Raw genomic sequence first — 16,636 nt, 5'->3', positions numbered from 1 at the left:
CTTCTTTTTAAAATGGGGGTTGTTGTGAGACTCTAATCAGCTAATTATGTAGATGCTTTGCAAACCTTAGAGCTCTATGTAAATTCAAGCCATTCTTATTCCTTAAAACTGAACCTAGTCTTGGATACTGTGCATAAGGTCTAAATCTTTACCACCCAGTGGGTCACTGGCCTTTCTGTTTGTCCTGGCCTCTGCTCATAGACTTAGATAGAGCTGGAAGGGACAGACATTAGAAATCATCTAGTCCAATTCCCTCGTTTTACAGATGACACTGAATCCCAGAGAGACCCAGCCCAAGGTCACAAAGGAAGTTAAGTAGCAGAGCTGAGATTTGAACCCATGTTCCTGACTCCCCAGACAGCATTCTTTCCACTCTGCCTCTCATTCCCAACAAAGAAGTTGCCCCTTCCTCCATCTGTGAACCTCTGAAAACCTGGAGAAAGGGAAGCCAGCAGTGGTGCCTGCATGAACTTGGACAAGCCTGAAAAGGGTAGGCTGGCTCAGGAAGCCCCGAAGTTGCTCACCCATGGGGGTGGAGGGGAGAGCAAGCAACAGCCGAAATTAGTGTTGACAGAGGCAGCGAGGAGCTGAGCTCACCTGCAGCCTCCTCGGCTGCCAAGTGGGAGAACTCAGGCCCCTCTTTCCTGGAACTCCACAGGTTTTTCAGAACCCTGCCAAGCAACTGGATGTGGTTTTGAAATTGGGGTCTATGTCTTTGGCCTATGAAATTGGGCTATGTCTTTGGCCTGAGCCATCAGGGCATCTGAAGCCCCTGCCCCCTTGGAAAGCCCACCACTTGCCTTGGGGTATGGTTCTTCATGGCATGGGGAGACCCAGTTCCTCCAAGCAAGGGAGTGAAAATTCTATTCAATTCAGCAAAGCTCCAATCCATCCTCTATACAGCTGCATGAGTTGGACCAGATCACTCCCCTGCTCAAAAAGCTTCACTGACTCCCTGTGGTCTCTGTGATGAAATATAGACTCTTCTCTTGGGCATTTAGAGCTTTCCATAGTCGAAATCCTGCCCACCCTTCAAGGCTTATTGCATATGGTCCCACTTCATTCCTCTATTCTACACCATTAGATTGTAGGCTCCTTGAAGGCAGGGACTGTCTCCCTCCCACCCTTTTTTTTGCACCTCCAACACATAATACAGTGCCTGACACATAGTAGGCACTTAATAAATGTTTATTGTTTGATTGGTCTATGTTCTGGCTAAGTGATACTACTTGCTATTTTCCTCTATATACAACCCATCATCTCCCACCTCCATGCTTTTGCACTGGCTGTCCCTCAAGCCTGAAATTCTCTCTCTCTCTCTCTCTCTCTCTCTCTCTCTCCCCCGCACCCCCTGCCCCCTTTCACCTCTTAGTATTTTGACCCTTCTCATGGAGTCTGTCTGTTAGATATCTACTGTGTTCAAGGCACTGAATCATGTACTCTTTGTGCGTGTTTGTCGGGGGGGGGGGGGTTGTCCTTCATTCTCAAAGAAGACCATGACATCAGGAAGATGATGCCTTGAATTGCATTTGAAAGAGGGAGGACTCTGCGAGGTCACCAACCTCACTTTCTCCTCCAGAGCCATCTGGGTCCAGTGGGCCAGACATAGATCAGGACAACTGGAGATGGCCCAGGATGCAGTGAGAGACCTGGGCCTTTTTAATCTGTGCTCTTTGAGTGTGGTTTACAAACAGCCAACATACATCCATTGAGGCCTGCAATGCACCAAGCACTGTGCTGGTGCTGAGAGTACAGAAACAAAAATCAAAATGGCCCCTACCCTTAAGGAACTCACATTTTATTAAATGAAAAAATAATACAAAATACATATTTCCCTTTTAGAGAGCACTAGTAGTTGAACGGATCCAGGAAAACCTCATATAGGAAGTAGCACTTCAGCTAAACTTTGATGGAAGATATTCCAGAAAAGAGGGTACTCCAGGCATAGGGCACAGCCTATATATAGGCATGGAGACCAGAAATGAAATTTCATTTATGAAAAATGGCAAGAAGCCCAGGTTGGCTGGACCATAAAGTCCTTCCATGGAAGGACTTTAAAAGCCAAACACAAATTTGTGTTTCGTTCTAGAGACAAGAAGGAGCTATGATATCTTTTAGAACAGGGGAAGGATATGGTCACATCTGCACGTTGGCATTATCACTTGGTAGCTGCGTGGATTGGAGGAGTGAGGAGTTAGCTGTAGTTCAGGTGAGAAGGGATGGGAATGGCCTCTGTTTCATTGTGAATACCGATCTCCTGGTTCTTCCTTCCTCTGCATCACTCCATAGAAGTCTTCCCAAGTGACTCTGAATTCCTCATTTTCTTTACTTTTTAAAATGCAATAACACCGTTCCATGATAGTGCCATGCACAGTACCCTCAATCATTTCCATGGGCACCCATTGTGTTTCCATATTCCTGCTACCCACCCCCCCCAAAGCGCAACCATTGCTATTTTGGCATATATAGAACCATCCTGTCATTGGCCTTCTTGGGGGGAGGGGGACATTCCCAGGAAGTCAACCCCAGCATTTCACAGTAGGGTAATTGAGATCATAAGTGGGAAAGCAACTTTCTCACGGTCGCAGAGTGAGTTTACTGGCAGAGCTGGGATTACAGCTAATGCGTCTTGACTTGCTGAGTCGGTTCAATTGTGTCTGACTCTTCATGACCCCATCTGGGGTTTTCTTTGGCAAAGATACTGGAGTGATTTTCCATTTCCTTCTCCAGCTCATTTTACAAATGAAGAAACTGAGGCAAACAGGGTTAAGTGACTTGCCCCGGGTCACACAGGTAGTAAGTGTCTGAGGCTGGATTTGAACTCAGGTCTTCCTGACTCCAGGCCCAGTGCTCTGTCCACTGTACCAAAAACACCCTACACCTTCCACCTTGACTGGCACTTCTGATGGTTTATGGCAGATATCTTCATATTGGTCATACTTTGGGGGAGGGGAGGTAAGTGGTGAGAGTATGGCCTCATAGGAGCTATCTATTTGCTTGGTGACTCAGCCTCTCCAACGTGAATTGTGGGACTCAGGAAGTGGCCTGCTAACCCTTTTTCCAACTGAAGCCAGGTCAGTTCAGTTCTATTCAACATCAATGAAATACTCGCTCTGCAGGGCACCATGCTTGCTTATAGTGGCTACACAGCATGAGAAGACAGTGCCCCTGCCCTCAGGAAGCTCGGAAGGGCAAGTGACATTCACACAAAACACCTCTGTAATTCTAATTCAGCTATGGCTAAGCCTATGGGACAGGTCAGGCCTAGTGACCTGAGGGTGAGAGGATTATAGCTCCGAGGCCTTTAGTTCAAACACCAAATGTTAGAGTTGAGGAAATGGGCTTGATGTCCTTCAGCTTGTCGGTGGCAGATCCAGGATTTGGAGCCAGATGCTCAGACACCAAACGCAGAGAACTCTTAGAACATTTTCACCTGGAGGACCAGTCAGCCAACGAACACTCTTTTGTTAAATGTCTCCTATGTGCCAGGCGCTGGGGGATCTGGGAAGGCTACTCAGAGGAACTAGGCCTTGAAGGAAGGGAAGGATTTCAAAAGGCAGAGCTGTAGGGGGAGTCTGTTTCACAGTGTGTTGGACCTTGTATCCCCAGTACCTAGGACAGTGTCTGATACATTTCATAGTGGTTGTTTATTGATTCATTTTAGCTGTATCTGACTCTCCATGACCCCTTTTGGGGGTTTTCTTGCCAAAGATACTGAAGTAATTTGCCATTTCTTTCTCCAGATCATTTTACAAATGAGGAAACTGAGGCAAACAGGGTGAAGTGACTTGCCCAGGGTCACAGAGCTAGTAAATATCTGAAGCTGAATTTGAACTCAGGACTACCGCAGCTTCCAGACTCCAGGCCCGGCACTCTATGCACTATGGTGCCACCTAGCTGCCCTGCTTTATCCATAGTGGGCCTTAATAAATTAATTCAGGGCTGGAAAATGTTAAGTTGCATCTCTCCCCAGCCCCTACAATTTGAAAATATCTAAACTAAGACCCGGTGAGTTTAAGTGACTTAGGATCATAGACATAGAACTGGTACTGGCCTTAGGGGTCATTTAGTACAAACTCCACTCATCCACCCATTTTGCAGATGAATCTGCAGATGGGTTTGAGTGAGGTGTCATGCAGGGGCAGAGGCGGGACTTGAACTCAGAACCTCTGACTCCAAGGCCATTCTCTTTCTGTTATCCTATTCTCCCCTACCCCTCTCCATCCCAGCCAGGTAAAATTCACCCCTGGCCAGCCCTGTAGTCATTAACTCTCCCTTCCTCTGGCCTCCTCCCTCCAATGGGAGACCCTTCCTCTGGGTTTCTCAATCTCCCCCTCAGCACCTCCCTCTCACCTCCCTCCTCCACACACAGCCCAGGGCTGTGTTTTCTGCAAATCTCTGTGTTTACACTGACTGTAAGTAATGTCTCAGGTTCTTTCTTCAGAAACTGGCTATGCCTGGGAAGTCATAAAAAATAAGCTCCTTGGGGAGATAACAGCTGCTCCTGTTTGAATCCGCTGTAGAGATTTGTACAAACAAAATTCCAGGGTGGTTTCCGGAATCTTACAGAAAAAAGATTAGGTGATGGTAGAAGGCTTAACCCATACCTGTGGGTCCTTGTGCCTTCCATAGACCCCCTCTGGGAAGTCTTCCTAGATTAGCTGAGACCAGGCAGTCAGCAAAGATTTGTTGAGTAAATGAATGATCCCAAGAGGGCCATGCTTTGAGACAACTCAGTATATAGAGGTAAGCAGATAGAAAGACCATAATAAAAACTTACTTAAGAAAAAACAACCAGGAAGTAAGGATAGCCAAGTTTCTGTTCTAATGTAAGGGGGTTATGGACCTTACCTGTCACCCAGACCTGAGGCCACATGCAACCCACAGTTCTCCCCAGTTGCAGCCTGAACTGGGTTCATGTGTAATTGGGAAATAGTCAACAAAATAAAAACACAAGAAAACAGGAATAATGACACATCTTAAAACTAAGCCAGTCTGCAGCCCCCAGGGATGTTTCTGGAGAATTCAGTGGCTTCCAAGGCTATTTGAGTGTGACAGTTCTGAGAGGCAAATGACTTACCCAGGGTGAGTATGTGTTAGAGGCAGGATTTGAACTCAGATCTTCCTGGCTCCATGATCAGCTCTTTTTTCTACTGCACCACACTGCCTTTAACCTGAACAAATAGGAACTGACATTTCTGTGGGGATTTTCAAAAGAATTCTTGAGTCCTTTACAAAAAGCATCTCATCTGAGCTTCATGATCTAAAGTGCCATGTAGGAACACCTGAGTTCAAGTCAGACCTCAGTTTCTTCCCAGAGGTATGACCCTGGAGAAGTCATTTCACCCTGTCTGCCTCAGTTTCTTCAACTGTCAAATGGGGATCATAATAGTGCCTCCCTCCCAGGGTTGTCACAAAGGCTCAGATGATATTTGTAAAGCCCTCAGCACAGTGCAAGCCTTAAGCGCAGGTGCTTAATAAATGCTTACTCAGTTTCATCATCCTCATTATACTGACGAGCAGTAAATGCAATTCATTGCATTATGCAGGAACCATGAAAGAAAGTTGAGTGACCCACCCAGAACTATGTAAACAGTAAAGATCAAGAGCAGGATTTGAACACAGTTCTTCCTGAATCTCAAGGTCAGCATTCTCTTCCCGACACTACTTTGCTTCAAGAAAGCAGCATTATCCCTCATTTCCAGATGAGGACACGTCGGTTCAGAGATGTGACCTTGGGCTTCATCTCCCTGGAGCCGGGGAGGTCATGCTCCTCAGGGGTCTCCTTGTTCATTCATTTCTGATTCTAGGCTCAGCAGCTTGCCCAGGGCCACGACGTTGATAGATGTCAGAGCCGGGGCTCTGTCCATTCCTTTTTCCTGCCTCTCATCTCCTGCACTAGGGATGATTTTTTTTGCCTTCGTGCCTTAGTGAGCAGAACGCTGGCTTTAGATTCAGCTTTGTTGTTCAGTCGTGTCCAACTCTTTGTGACCCCGTTTGGGGTTGCTGAAGTGGTTTGCTATTTCCTTCTCCAGCTCATTTTACAGATGAGGAAACTGAGACAAACAGGGCAAAGTGACTTGCCCAGGGTCACACAGCTAGGAAGTGTCTGAGGCTGGATTTGAACTCGGGTCCTCCTGACTCTAGGTTCAGAGTACCTAAGTTTGCATACTGACTTTGCCCTTTGCTGTGGGCAGATCCTTTTGACTCTGTGTCTCAGTTTTCTTGTATATAAAAGGAGAGTGTTGGACTCTGGCCTCCAGGGTCCCTTCTGGTCATTAATCCTCTGAGAAGTTTGACCTGGAGACTGTAGAGAAAAGGAAAAAGGATTTTGAGTCAGGGGATGTGGTTTGAGCTCTGGTTGTGTCCCCTCCTCTGTGCCTTTGGGTGGGTCATTTCTATGCTCTGGGTCTCAGTTTCCCCATCTGTGAAATGAGGTGATAGGAATATGTGACTTGTGTGGTCCCTTTCAGCTCGAAAGCTATGGTCCCATGGTAAAGTATCCAGATGACTTTGAGCAAGTCACAGCCTCCCTGGCCTCAGTTTCCCTATGTGTAAAATGAAGGGGTGAGCTAAATGTTCTCTGTGGTGCCATCTGCCTCTACATCCACAACCTGAGTGACACAGAGCAAGTCACTTCTGTGACTTAGTTTCCCCATCTGTAAAATGAGAGAGTTGGACCAGGTGATGCCCAACTGTCTTTTCCAGATCTAATTTCTCTGCTTTTTCCTTTGCTTTTCCGGTGGGCACGATGATCCTGTACCAGGCTTCTTTCAGTAACTTAGGTCTCTCCTTTTATAAGCAAATACTCTATTCGTACAAGCTTAATGTACATGCAACTTTTCCAGAATGTGTCCCTGGAAAAGCAAGGGCCACCGTAGCTTTCCCTGGGGCTTTGTGGGTACTCTGCTGAAGGACTGAGGCCTGGGTCAGAAGTGGAAGGAGGCTGCAGAGTGCAGGTTAGGTGTCCGCTGTGCTGGGACCCACAGCACGCATCCAGTGCTCTTCATGAGTACAAACACCATCCCATACAATGGTAAGGTGCTGGGCTGGAGTTCCAATCCTGACACAGATACTTAGTAGGTGTGTGACCCTGAGCAAGTCACTCACCTCCCTGGGTCTCAGTCTCCTTATCTGTAAAACAAAGGGTTGGACTCAGAGATTTTCTTCCGGCTACAGATCTAGGGTCCTCTGATCCCATGCCGCGTTTCATTGCTGGCCAGCCAAGTCTGTGCTGGCATGGACACAGCAGGGCACAGAGGAAACACAAGGGGGCAGCTGGCTTTTCTGTAGCAGGCCAGGGTGTGCGAGACAGAGAGAGAGACAGAGACAGAGAAAGAGAGAAAGAGGGAGAGAGAGAGAGAGACAGAGGAAGAGAGGGAGAGAAAGAGAGAGAGAGGGAGAGAGAGAGAGAGAGAGAGAGAGAGACAGAGACAGAGAGAGAGAGAGAGAGAGAGAGAAACACAGAGAGAGAGAGAGACAGAGACAGAGAAAGAGAGAGACAGAGAGAGAGAAAGAGAGAGAGAGAGAGAGAGAGAGAGAGAGAGAGAGAGAGAGAGAGAGAGAGAGAGAGAGAGAAAGAGAGAAAGAGAGAGACAGAGAGAGAGAGACAGAGAGACAGAAATTCTCACGTGTCCCTGCTAGGACAGCTGCCCTGTAGAGAAGCTGATGAGAATGGTTCTACCTGTAGAGAACAATTAAAGTATTCTTTAACTGGGGTACAGGGCACAGTGTGTGTATATATGGAGAGCTCAGGATACACTAGGCAACAAAAAGCCAGTTTGTTTTATTCATGTCATGTTCATAAAAATCGGGGAACTTCATAGTATTTTTTGCTGCTAATTTCAAGGATGGCTTCCCCAGTTGTCTATCTCTCATTTTGCTTCAGCTACTCATTAGCTCTGGGATCTTAACTAACTCCCTAGAACTTAGAACTACTAAGTGCATGGACTGGTTGCAGTCTTCACTGGCATAAGGAGGTTCCCATGCCAAGAGTTATATAGACTGATCTTTTGCAAAATCATTGACCTTTTCCCATCTTCCTTCCTTCCTTCTTTCCTTTCTTTCCTCTCTCTTTTATTTCTCTCTCTTTATTTTCTTCTTTCTGCTTTTCTTTCACCTTTTCCTTTCCCTTTCTCTCCTTTTTATTTTTCTCTTTCCTTCTTTTGCTCCATCTTTCTTTTTCTTTCTCTCTCTTCCTTACTTCCCTTTTTATTCCTTTCTTCCTTTTTCTTTCTCTTTCCCTCCCTTCTTCCTTTCCTCCTTTCTTTCTTCCTTCCTTCCTCCCTCCCTTCTTTCTTTCCTTCTTCCTTCCTTTCTTTCTTTCCTCCTTCCTTCCTTCCTTCCTTTCTTTCTTTCTTTCTTTCTTTCTTTCTTTCTTTCTTTCTTTCTTTCTTTCTTTCTTTCTTTCTGTCTTCCTTTCTCAAAGGATTGACTTCCACTTTCTAATAGAAAGAGAACTACAAATGAAGTCGGGGGACCTGGGCTTCATGATCATCTCTACCACTTGCCTTTTGGTCATGTTGGGCAATCACTTAACCTCTCAGAACTTTGGTCTCCTCAATCTGTAAAAAGAAGGCATCAGCTTACAGCAAGAATTCTTGGCCTTTTTCATGTATATCAGGGTCTCCTTTGACAGTCTGGTAAAGCTTGGGCACACCATTCCTAGAAAAAGGTTTTGTTATCTATACTTGTAATAATTCAAGAAAAAGCTAAATTTCAGTTAGAGATTAGTGAAAATAAAGATGTAATTTTCCCCCATCTCTTAAAGTCACAATCCCCCTGAAATCTATTAAGAAGCAGACAAAAAGCCCTTGAGCTTAACTGTCCCCATTTTACTCCCTGCTCTAAACCCTTTGGGCCCATGGACATGAAGATCCTTTAATTCTATGATTGCATCCAAGGACCTGGGCTTGGCTGGGCTGCGCTCAAGATTAACTTATGAGCTTAGTATAAGCTAGACAACAGTAACAACCAAACAGGTTTTAGTCCTCCTACATTCACAAAACTAGCCACGCTGTATAGTGTTTTTTAATACTGATTTCAAGGATGAATTCAGATTTTGTCCATCCTTCACCTGCTTCATAGCAGTCTGAATTTTATATTTTATAATTTATAATTTTATATTTTTATATACTTTATATTTTTAATTTTATACTTTAAAAATAGTTCTTACTAAATAAAATTATATGTGTTGGACTGACCTGGAATGTCATGCTGCTGTTTTCTGGCTATATTTATGGGGCCTCCCTCCTCAGAGTCTGCCAGCATGCCCAGATTCTTCTTGGCCTGGCATTGCTTTTCTCTTGTGGATTTCTTGATGGAATTGTTCCCTGCGCCCATCACTTGATAACACCAAGGTATTCTAGGAAGAAGTCCAAATGTGCGTCCAAGAGAGAAATCTTGAATGACATCCCATAACTTTGTAAACTTAGAGAGGTGACTGACAATTTCTTGATACCTTTCTGCTTTGTATACAATCTTCCCAAAAATTTTTGATTGCTCAAAAAAAAAAGGATTCCCATGCTGTTCCTTCAGTTTTATTCATCATTCTTCATTTTTTCTTATTTGAGAGACATAGATATCTCCCACATTGATTTTAGCCACACCGACTGGTGGGCATTTATTTTTTGGACAAAGAAACCTGTATCATTTTGACCTACTGCCTTGAAAATGTTTTTGTTACAAATTTTTAGAGCTTGAAGAGACCTTAGAATCCATTGGGTCCATCCTGCTCACTTTATAGAGGAAGAAACCGCATCTGAGAGGGGTAGAGAGATTTGCCAGTGGTCAGATAGCTAGTAAGGATCAGACATAGAATTTGAACTCAGATATTCCTGTTTACAAGTCCAGCTCCTATCCACTGTACCAGCTTGCTAAAATGAAGAGGTGGTCAGAAATGTTTAGCTTGCCACATTTTTTTTTTCTAGAATTAAGTCTTTCCTTTAACACCAGCTTTTTTGTTTTTTAATGTTGTGGGTTTTTTCCTATCCATGCTATTTCATTCACACATAAAACAGTAGCATTTAATACTTGGGTTGCACATTTTAGGCACTTAGTAAAGCTTGATGGCTGTGGATTAGGTTCATCTTCTTCATCCATCTCCCAAGTCTCTGGTGCTTTGCATACTGCAGGTGGTTGTCTCTACAGAACAGATCTCACAGCTCATGGCAAATCTGACATTTCACAAGTATGCTTAAACTAAATCTGCATATCCCTGATGTATATATTGAGCAAAATAGCCATCTGTTGAATGGTCTTTTTGTTCTTTCTAAATCATAGGAGCCAGAAAGGCCATATGACATGAAGCCAAGTTGTCGTTTTAACGGAGAGACCTTACATATGAGGGGCTCCAGGAGCCTTATCCCGATCGCCTCTTTCATAACCAAAATATGGTCCCTCTGTTTTCTTACCAGAGCAGTGAAGTTCCGTCTCTTGAGATTCAAAAGTATGATAACATCACGTATCATAACAGAAACTTTTTGGATGACGGACACACTTAGAAGAATTTAAGTAATGCACACCAGTGCCTACAAAGTAGAAAATAGGATTATAAATAAGAGGAATGTTTACCAGATGACACCTGGCATACAATTGGGAGACCAGTCTCCTCCATGTAGAGTGTTCCACTGCATGACTGAACACACATGAGCATGTCTCAGCCTGCTCTCCCATACGGCATCTAAGCTAAAGCATCTAAGGGATGTCACAGAGTATTCATGCACAACTCATGGAGTGACTTCTCGCTATCCTCCCTCGAACCCACCTGTCCCCCCTCCAACCAAACCACCGCATTACCACCTTATGTCTCATAAGTTATATCAAAATGTAGGTGTCACTCAGTAACACAGGGTGATGGAAAAATTCTGAATATTGAATTCAGCACCAAAAAGTTCATATAAAAACACTGAGAAATTTTCACATGACAAAATGTGTGTTGAATTGGGATAGAACAGTTAGAATGCCGTTGGGATAACCCATAGGACCTGCCATCTGACTGCCCCCAGTGACTGGATTTGATGTTTCATGGGTCTCTAAAATTTCTAGTGCACTAATTGGCACTCATCTCCTTAGCTGTGGCAAAAGCTTTGGGCCACTTTTTGTGCCAGCCTCCATCACTTCGATCGCCAGAACAAAATCTCCAGCTTCATTATATATGGTTTTACATATACTGTCTGTAGATGCTGACCATGACGGTGCTGTTTAGCATGGTGGGAATGATGAAAAAATGATGATGTGCTATGAAATCCCTTTGAAATCCAGATTTGCCACTTGTTGCTTTTGTAATCTTGGACAAGCCACTTAACAACTCTGAGACTCAGTCTCCTCTCTCTCTGTAAAATTAAGAGATTAGACTAGATGTTCCAGTCTTATAGATTGGACAGTCTATGATTCTGTGAATCTATGAGTCAGCCCTCTACTTTGGTCCCAGGCAATTCCACTGAGCTGGGATAAAGGGTAGGGACTGAATCCAGATAGAACAGTGTAAGTTAATAGTACCTGCACCCTATGTACACCACACCCCTCTAGGAGCTCCCTAGTGTTGTCCTGGGATAGTGGGATAACTTCCAAAGGCTTTAGGAAATGTTGCCAGTCACCACAGGTTCTCCTGGCAATGTTTGTTGGATGGATGTATGTATGGATAGATGGATGGATAGATGAATTATTTTTCAGAGTTAGTGGGAAGGAAAAGGCAAGAGGGAAAGATAGTTTTCAAGATAAAAATCTCTTTGTGCTCTATACCACTGGGTATTTTTAAAGTGGGGTTCATCTGAGCCTTGGAAAAAAAAGGTCTTCTCCCTGTTCACTCTCAGGCACTTAAGCCTGACTTGTCTCAGCAAATCCATTGGAGGGGCCAACTGGAATGGAACAGCTCCCGGCACTCCGGGTGAATATTTGGGATCCCTCAGAAAAGGCTGCCTGTTTGAGCATGTTGGGGACAACCTTTCTTCCCCCCAAAAGTACCCAGTCCCTTTACTCAGAAAAGCTCGAAGGGCTTAGTGGGCAGAACTTTAAGGCCTCTCATCACAAATGGTACAGATGAGAAATTCCAACTGCTTCAGTATGCTAGAGGAGGAGGAAAAAAGGAATTAGGAGACAGAAGTCAGAGAAGAAGAACTTGAGAGATGATGTGTGTTCCCTAAATTCAGTTTAGGTGTCTTGGGTTCCATTCCTGGAGAGCAAAGACTGAGCTGGGTTTGTGGAGGTTGGAAATGGTGACTATCCTGAGTATCAGAAGGGCCATCATGTGAAAAAGGGATTAGAGATTGGCAAGCCTCAGAAGGCAGAACCAGGAACAGTGGGCAGAGGTTTCAGCTCTGGGTAAAGAAAAATTCCCCATCCTAGGAGCTGTCCACGAGTCCGATGAGCTGCCTTGGAAAGCGGCTTCTCTAATATGGCAGGTCTTTAGATCGTGGCAGGGATGACCACTTGCTGGAGCTGCTATTGAGGGGAGTTTTTGTTCATGTGCAGATGAGACTAGACATCTGCTGAAGTCCTTCCCACTTCTGAGACTCTGTGACTCATTCCTGATTCGCGTCAATGCATCAAGCTTGTGAGACAGGAGCTCTTAACAGTGTGTGTGTGTGTGTGTGTGTGTGTGTGTGTGTGTAGCTGATGGATCCCTTATCAGAATAATGTCTTTAACTACACAAAGGAAAATACATAAGATTATAAATCATATTGAAATACATATATCTATCTATGTATTGCATATCTACATACATACACATATACACACATGCATACATATATGTGTGTGTGTATCTCAAATGTTCATGGACCCCCGGGTTAAATCTCCCTTAGGAAGTATCTATTCTGTTCAGCACTGTTTGAGGCACAGTCTGGGGGAGACAAAAGAAGGAGTGGGCATCATCCCTGGCCTTGAGAGGCTCCCAGTTTAGCTAAAGAGTTAGGACTCAGGTAGAATCATTAGAGCTCAGGTTCAAAGCATGTGCTAATTAATTACAGAATACACATTTTAAATTGCTGGAGAAATCCAGAGCAGGGAGAGATCCATTCTCAGCCTTTGTCGACTGCCAGCTATATGGAACCCTCATGTGAATTCCTCTTATCTTTTTCTCTTTGTTTTGTTTTATTCCCCTTTCTATGTCCCACCACTCTGCCCCTCCTCCAGTTTTCTTAGCAAAGACACTGGAGTGATTTGTCATTTCTTTCTCCAGCTTGTTTTACGGATGAGGAAACTGAGGCAAACGGTGACGTGACCTACCCAGAGTCACACAGCTAGGAAGTGTCTGAGGCCAGATTTGAACTCAGGAAGATGAGTCTTCCAGAGTCTAGGTCCAGTGCTCTGTGCACTATGGTGCCCCTTAGCTGCCCCTCTAATCAGACTTGCCTGTTAGCTGTACCCAATAGACAATATTCCATCTTCTCCCTTAATGCCTTTGCATAGGTAGCGTCCCCTGTCTACAGTGTGCCCCTCCCTCTTGGATTTCCCAGCTTTCCTCAGAGCATAGTTTTTCCTACTCTAGGTCTTTCCCAATGCCCCTCCCCCATTTGCTGGTGGTACCCCTCCCCCTCAGATGACTGTGTATATGTATACACAAATCTATGGATGTGAGAATCACACAGGATGGGCAGGAATGGATGGATGAAGTGCTGTATCATTAGATAGCTCAATGGATAGAGAGCTGGGCCCGGGGTCTGGAAGACCTGAGTTGAAAACCAGCCTCAGATACTTATTAGCTGTGTGACCCTGGGTCAGTCACTTAACCTCTGCTTGCCTTAGTTACTTCATCTATAAAGTGGGGATAGTAACAGCTCTTACCTCTCAGGGTTGTCGTAAGGACAAGATGAGATACTATTTGTAAAATGCTTACCACAGAGCCAGGCACATAGTATTTGCCACACAAATAAATGAAAGCTGTTATCATTAGAGGGAAGACCTACATTGATGAGATCATATCTCCATTGGATTTTTGGAGTAACTTTGTTTCTGCTGATCTATGTGGATGTTACATCTCTATCCCACCCCACCCCCAACAGAGTACAGCCTCTTTGAGGGCAGACACCATCGTGTTTTTGTGATTTGTAGTGCCTTGCACTTAGTAGCCACTTAATAAAAGCTTGTTGAAGAGAATGGAATGCAGTGAGATTAATCAGTCAACAAGCATTTATTAATGTGTGCTGCGCTGTATTAAGTACTGGAGATACAAAGACAAAATGAAATCGCCCCTGCCTTCAAGGTGCTTAAATTCTAATAGGGGGATACCACCAAAACATGGCAAATGGGGCTGGAGAGTGTGTTACTTGGTGGCTCCCGATCATGACTCTTTCCGCTAACTCTGTGATAAGGCCCCCTAACTGGGGCACCTGGGGCAAAGCCCTAGTTCCAGCTTTGCCTCCCCTTCTCCTCCCTCTCCTGCCAAACCTCCCCCCCACCTCAGCTCTCACCTGCTTCTCCGTTCCAGTACTCACCACTGCTGAAGAAACTGTACTGCCAGATCGCCAAGACATGCCCCATCCAGATCAAGGTGTCAACACCCCCTCCGCCTGGCACTGTCATCCGGGCCATGCCCGTCTACAAGAAAGCAGAGCACGTGACCGAGGTGGTGAAGCGATGTCCCAACCATGAGCTCGGCAGAGACTTCAATGAAGGTGGGGTTGGGTAGGGGGAAGAGGAGCTTTTGTTCACAATCATGGAGAATGCTTGGTGCTGGGGGTGCAGATATGGATGTGATACTAGGCTTGCCCTCAAGGGGCTTAAAGTCTAGAAGCATCATGGTACAGTAGATAGAGTGCGGGACCTAGAGTTAGGAAGAGCCGAGTTCAAATCTGGCCTTAGGACACATCAGAGATGTGTGAACCTGGGCAAGTCAGTGTCCCTCCATCTGTCTCAGTTTCTCCATCTGTGAAATGGGGATACTAGTAGCACCCACTTCCCAGGTGGGTTCTTATGGGGCTCCATGGGGTGGCATTTACATTGTGCATTAAGCGCCACCCAGCAGCAGAACTGGCGAAGACCAGAAGCCAGGATGGACCAATAGCTAACATTTACGTAGCACTTACTGGGTGCCAGGCACAGTTCTTCATGCCATTCGATCCTCACTACAACGGTGGGAGGTAGGTGCTATTATTGTCCCATTTTACAGATAAGGAAACTGAGGCAAACAGTTTAAATGCCTGTCTAGGGTCACACAGCTAATAAGTATCCAAGGCCAAATTTGAACTCGAGTCTTCCCGACTCCTGGCCCAGGACTCTATCCACTGTGCCAGCTAGAAGCCCATAAATTCAGTTCAGTAAACATTCCCTAGGTCTTTGACCACCTCTAGAAGGAAGGTTGTTTTTCAGTCATGTCTAACGCTTTATGACCCTATTTAGGGTTTCTTGGCAAGGATACTGGAGTGGTTTGTCACTTCCTTCTCTAGCTCATTTTACAGATGAGGAAACTGAGGCAAGCAGGGTCACACAGCTAACAAGCGACTGAGACCAGATTTGAACTCAGGAAGATGAGTCTTCATGACTTCAGCCACAGCACTCTATCTGCTGTATCAAAGGAATATAAGGATGAGTAACTCGATTCATCAAACAGTTCTAAGGTTCCCACCAGTCAATCAACAAACCTTTATTAAAGGTTTACAAGGTGCTAGGCACTGTACTGAATGCTAGGGATACAAACAGTAAGGGGGGGGGAAACAGTGTCTCCCCTCAAAGAGCTTACACTCTAATGGGGTAGACATGTACATACAAGGTATATGCAGAGTATGTAGAATGGTGATCTCCAAAGGGAAGGCACTAGCAGTTGGGAGGACTCCTGTGGGGGGAGACTTTTGATCAAAATCTTGAAGATAGCCAAGCATTCTAAGAGGCAGAGGTGAGTGTAAGACCCTGCTGGGGCTTGAGAGATAGATATGACACAGGCCCTGTCCTTCTGGGGCTTACAGTCTCATAGGAAAGAAGGATTTGGAAATCATCCTTCACAGCACAAGATGGGCAAGAGGCCCAAAGCCCATCGTTTGACAGATAAAGAAGCTGGAGCTCTGAGGCAGGTAGAGGCTTCCTAGGTTATACATCTAGTATACGCAAGGCTAATACTTGATCTCAGGCCAGCATTTTCTCTACCCTATCAGTCAACAAAGGGAAATACAGTTTCTAACAGGTGTGATCAAGGAAGACTTTTTGGTGGAGGTGGCATTTGACCTGGGCCTTGAAGGGCAAGTATAATTTTCCAATAAGTGGGGATAACAATGGGAGGGTTGTTTGGGCATTCTAGGTATACAGAATAGTAGAACATGTGGGGCCTGTTCTGGGAATGGCAGGATGATCAGACTGGTTGAAATGTGGCATGTGGCACACTCCATTGGCAATCCCTGCCCTGACACTCCCTACCTTGGGCAGGTCACTTGATTTATTTGGGCTTTGGTTCCTTCACCTGTCAAATGAGGGGGCTGGACTGAGTGGCTTCTGAGGTCCCCATCTCTGATCCAACAGTCCTATAACCTTGTGGATAAACAGCGGGTACAATTCAAAGGAATGGTAGAAAGGTAGGCTGGGGTGAGATTGTGGAGGGCCTTGGGACTCGGGGCTAAAGAGCCTGAACTTTCTCCAGTGGGCACTAAGGAACTTGCAGAGCTCTTAAGCAAGGAGAATGACCTGATCAGACCTAGGAATGAGAGA

The 16,636-nt window shown here is 45.2% G+C and overlaps 1 protein-coding gene across 3 annotated transcripts in view; it reads left to right on the top strand.

The window, feature by feature from the left end:
* The window catches only part of TP73 (tumor protein p73), a 144,608-nt gene that overhangs the window by 107,957 nt on the left and 20,015 nt on the right, over positions 1 to 16,636 (top strand). For all 3 annotated transcript variants that reach the window (XM_036745598.1, XM_036745596.1, XM_036745597.1), the window contains exon 4: positions 14,430 to 14,616. In XM_036745598.1, coding sequence (XP_036601493.1) covers positions 14,430 to 14,616 — 187 coding nt within the window. The remainder of the gene's footprint in view (positions 1 to 14,429; positions 14,617 to 16,636) is intronic.

Source organism: Trichosurus vulpecula, chromosome 2 (assembly GCF_011100635.1).
Source record: "Trichosurus vulpecula isolate mTriVul1 chromosome 2, mTriVul1.pri, whole genome shotgun sequence".
Lineage (NCBI taxonomy): Eukaryota > Metazoa > Chordata > Mammalia > Diprotodontia > Phalangeridae > Trichosurus > Trichosurus vulpecula.
Note: the sequence above shows the minus strand (reverse complement) of the source record. Positions and strands in the feature narration are given on the sequence as shown.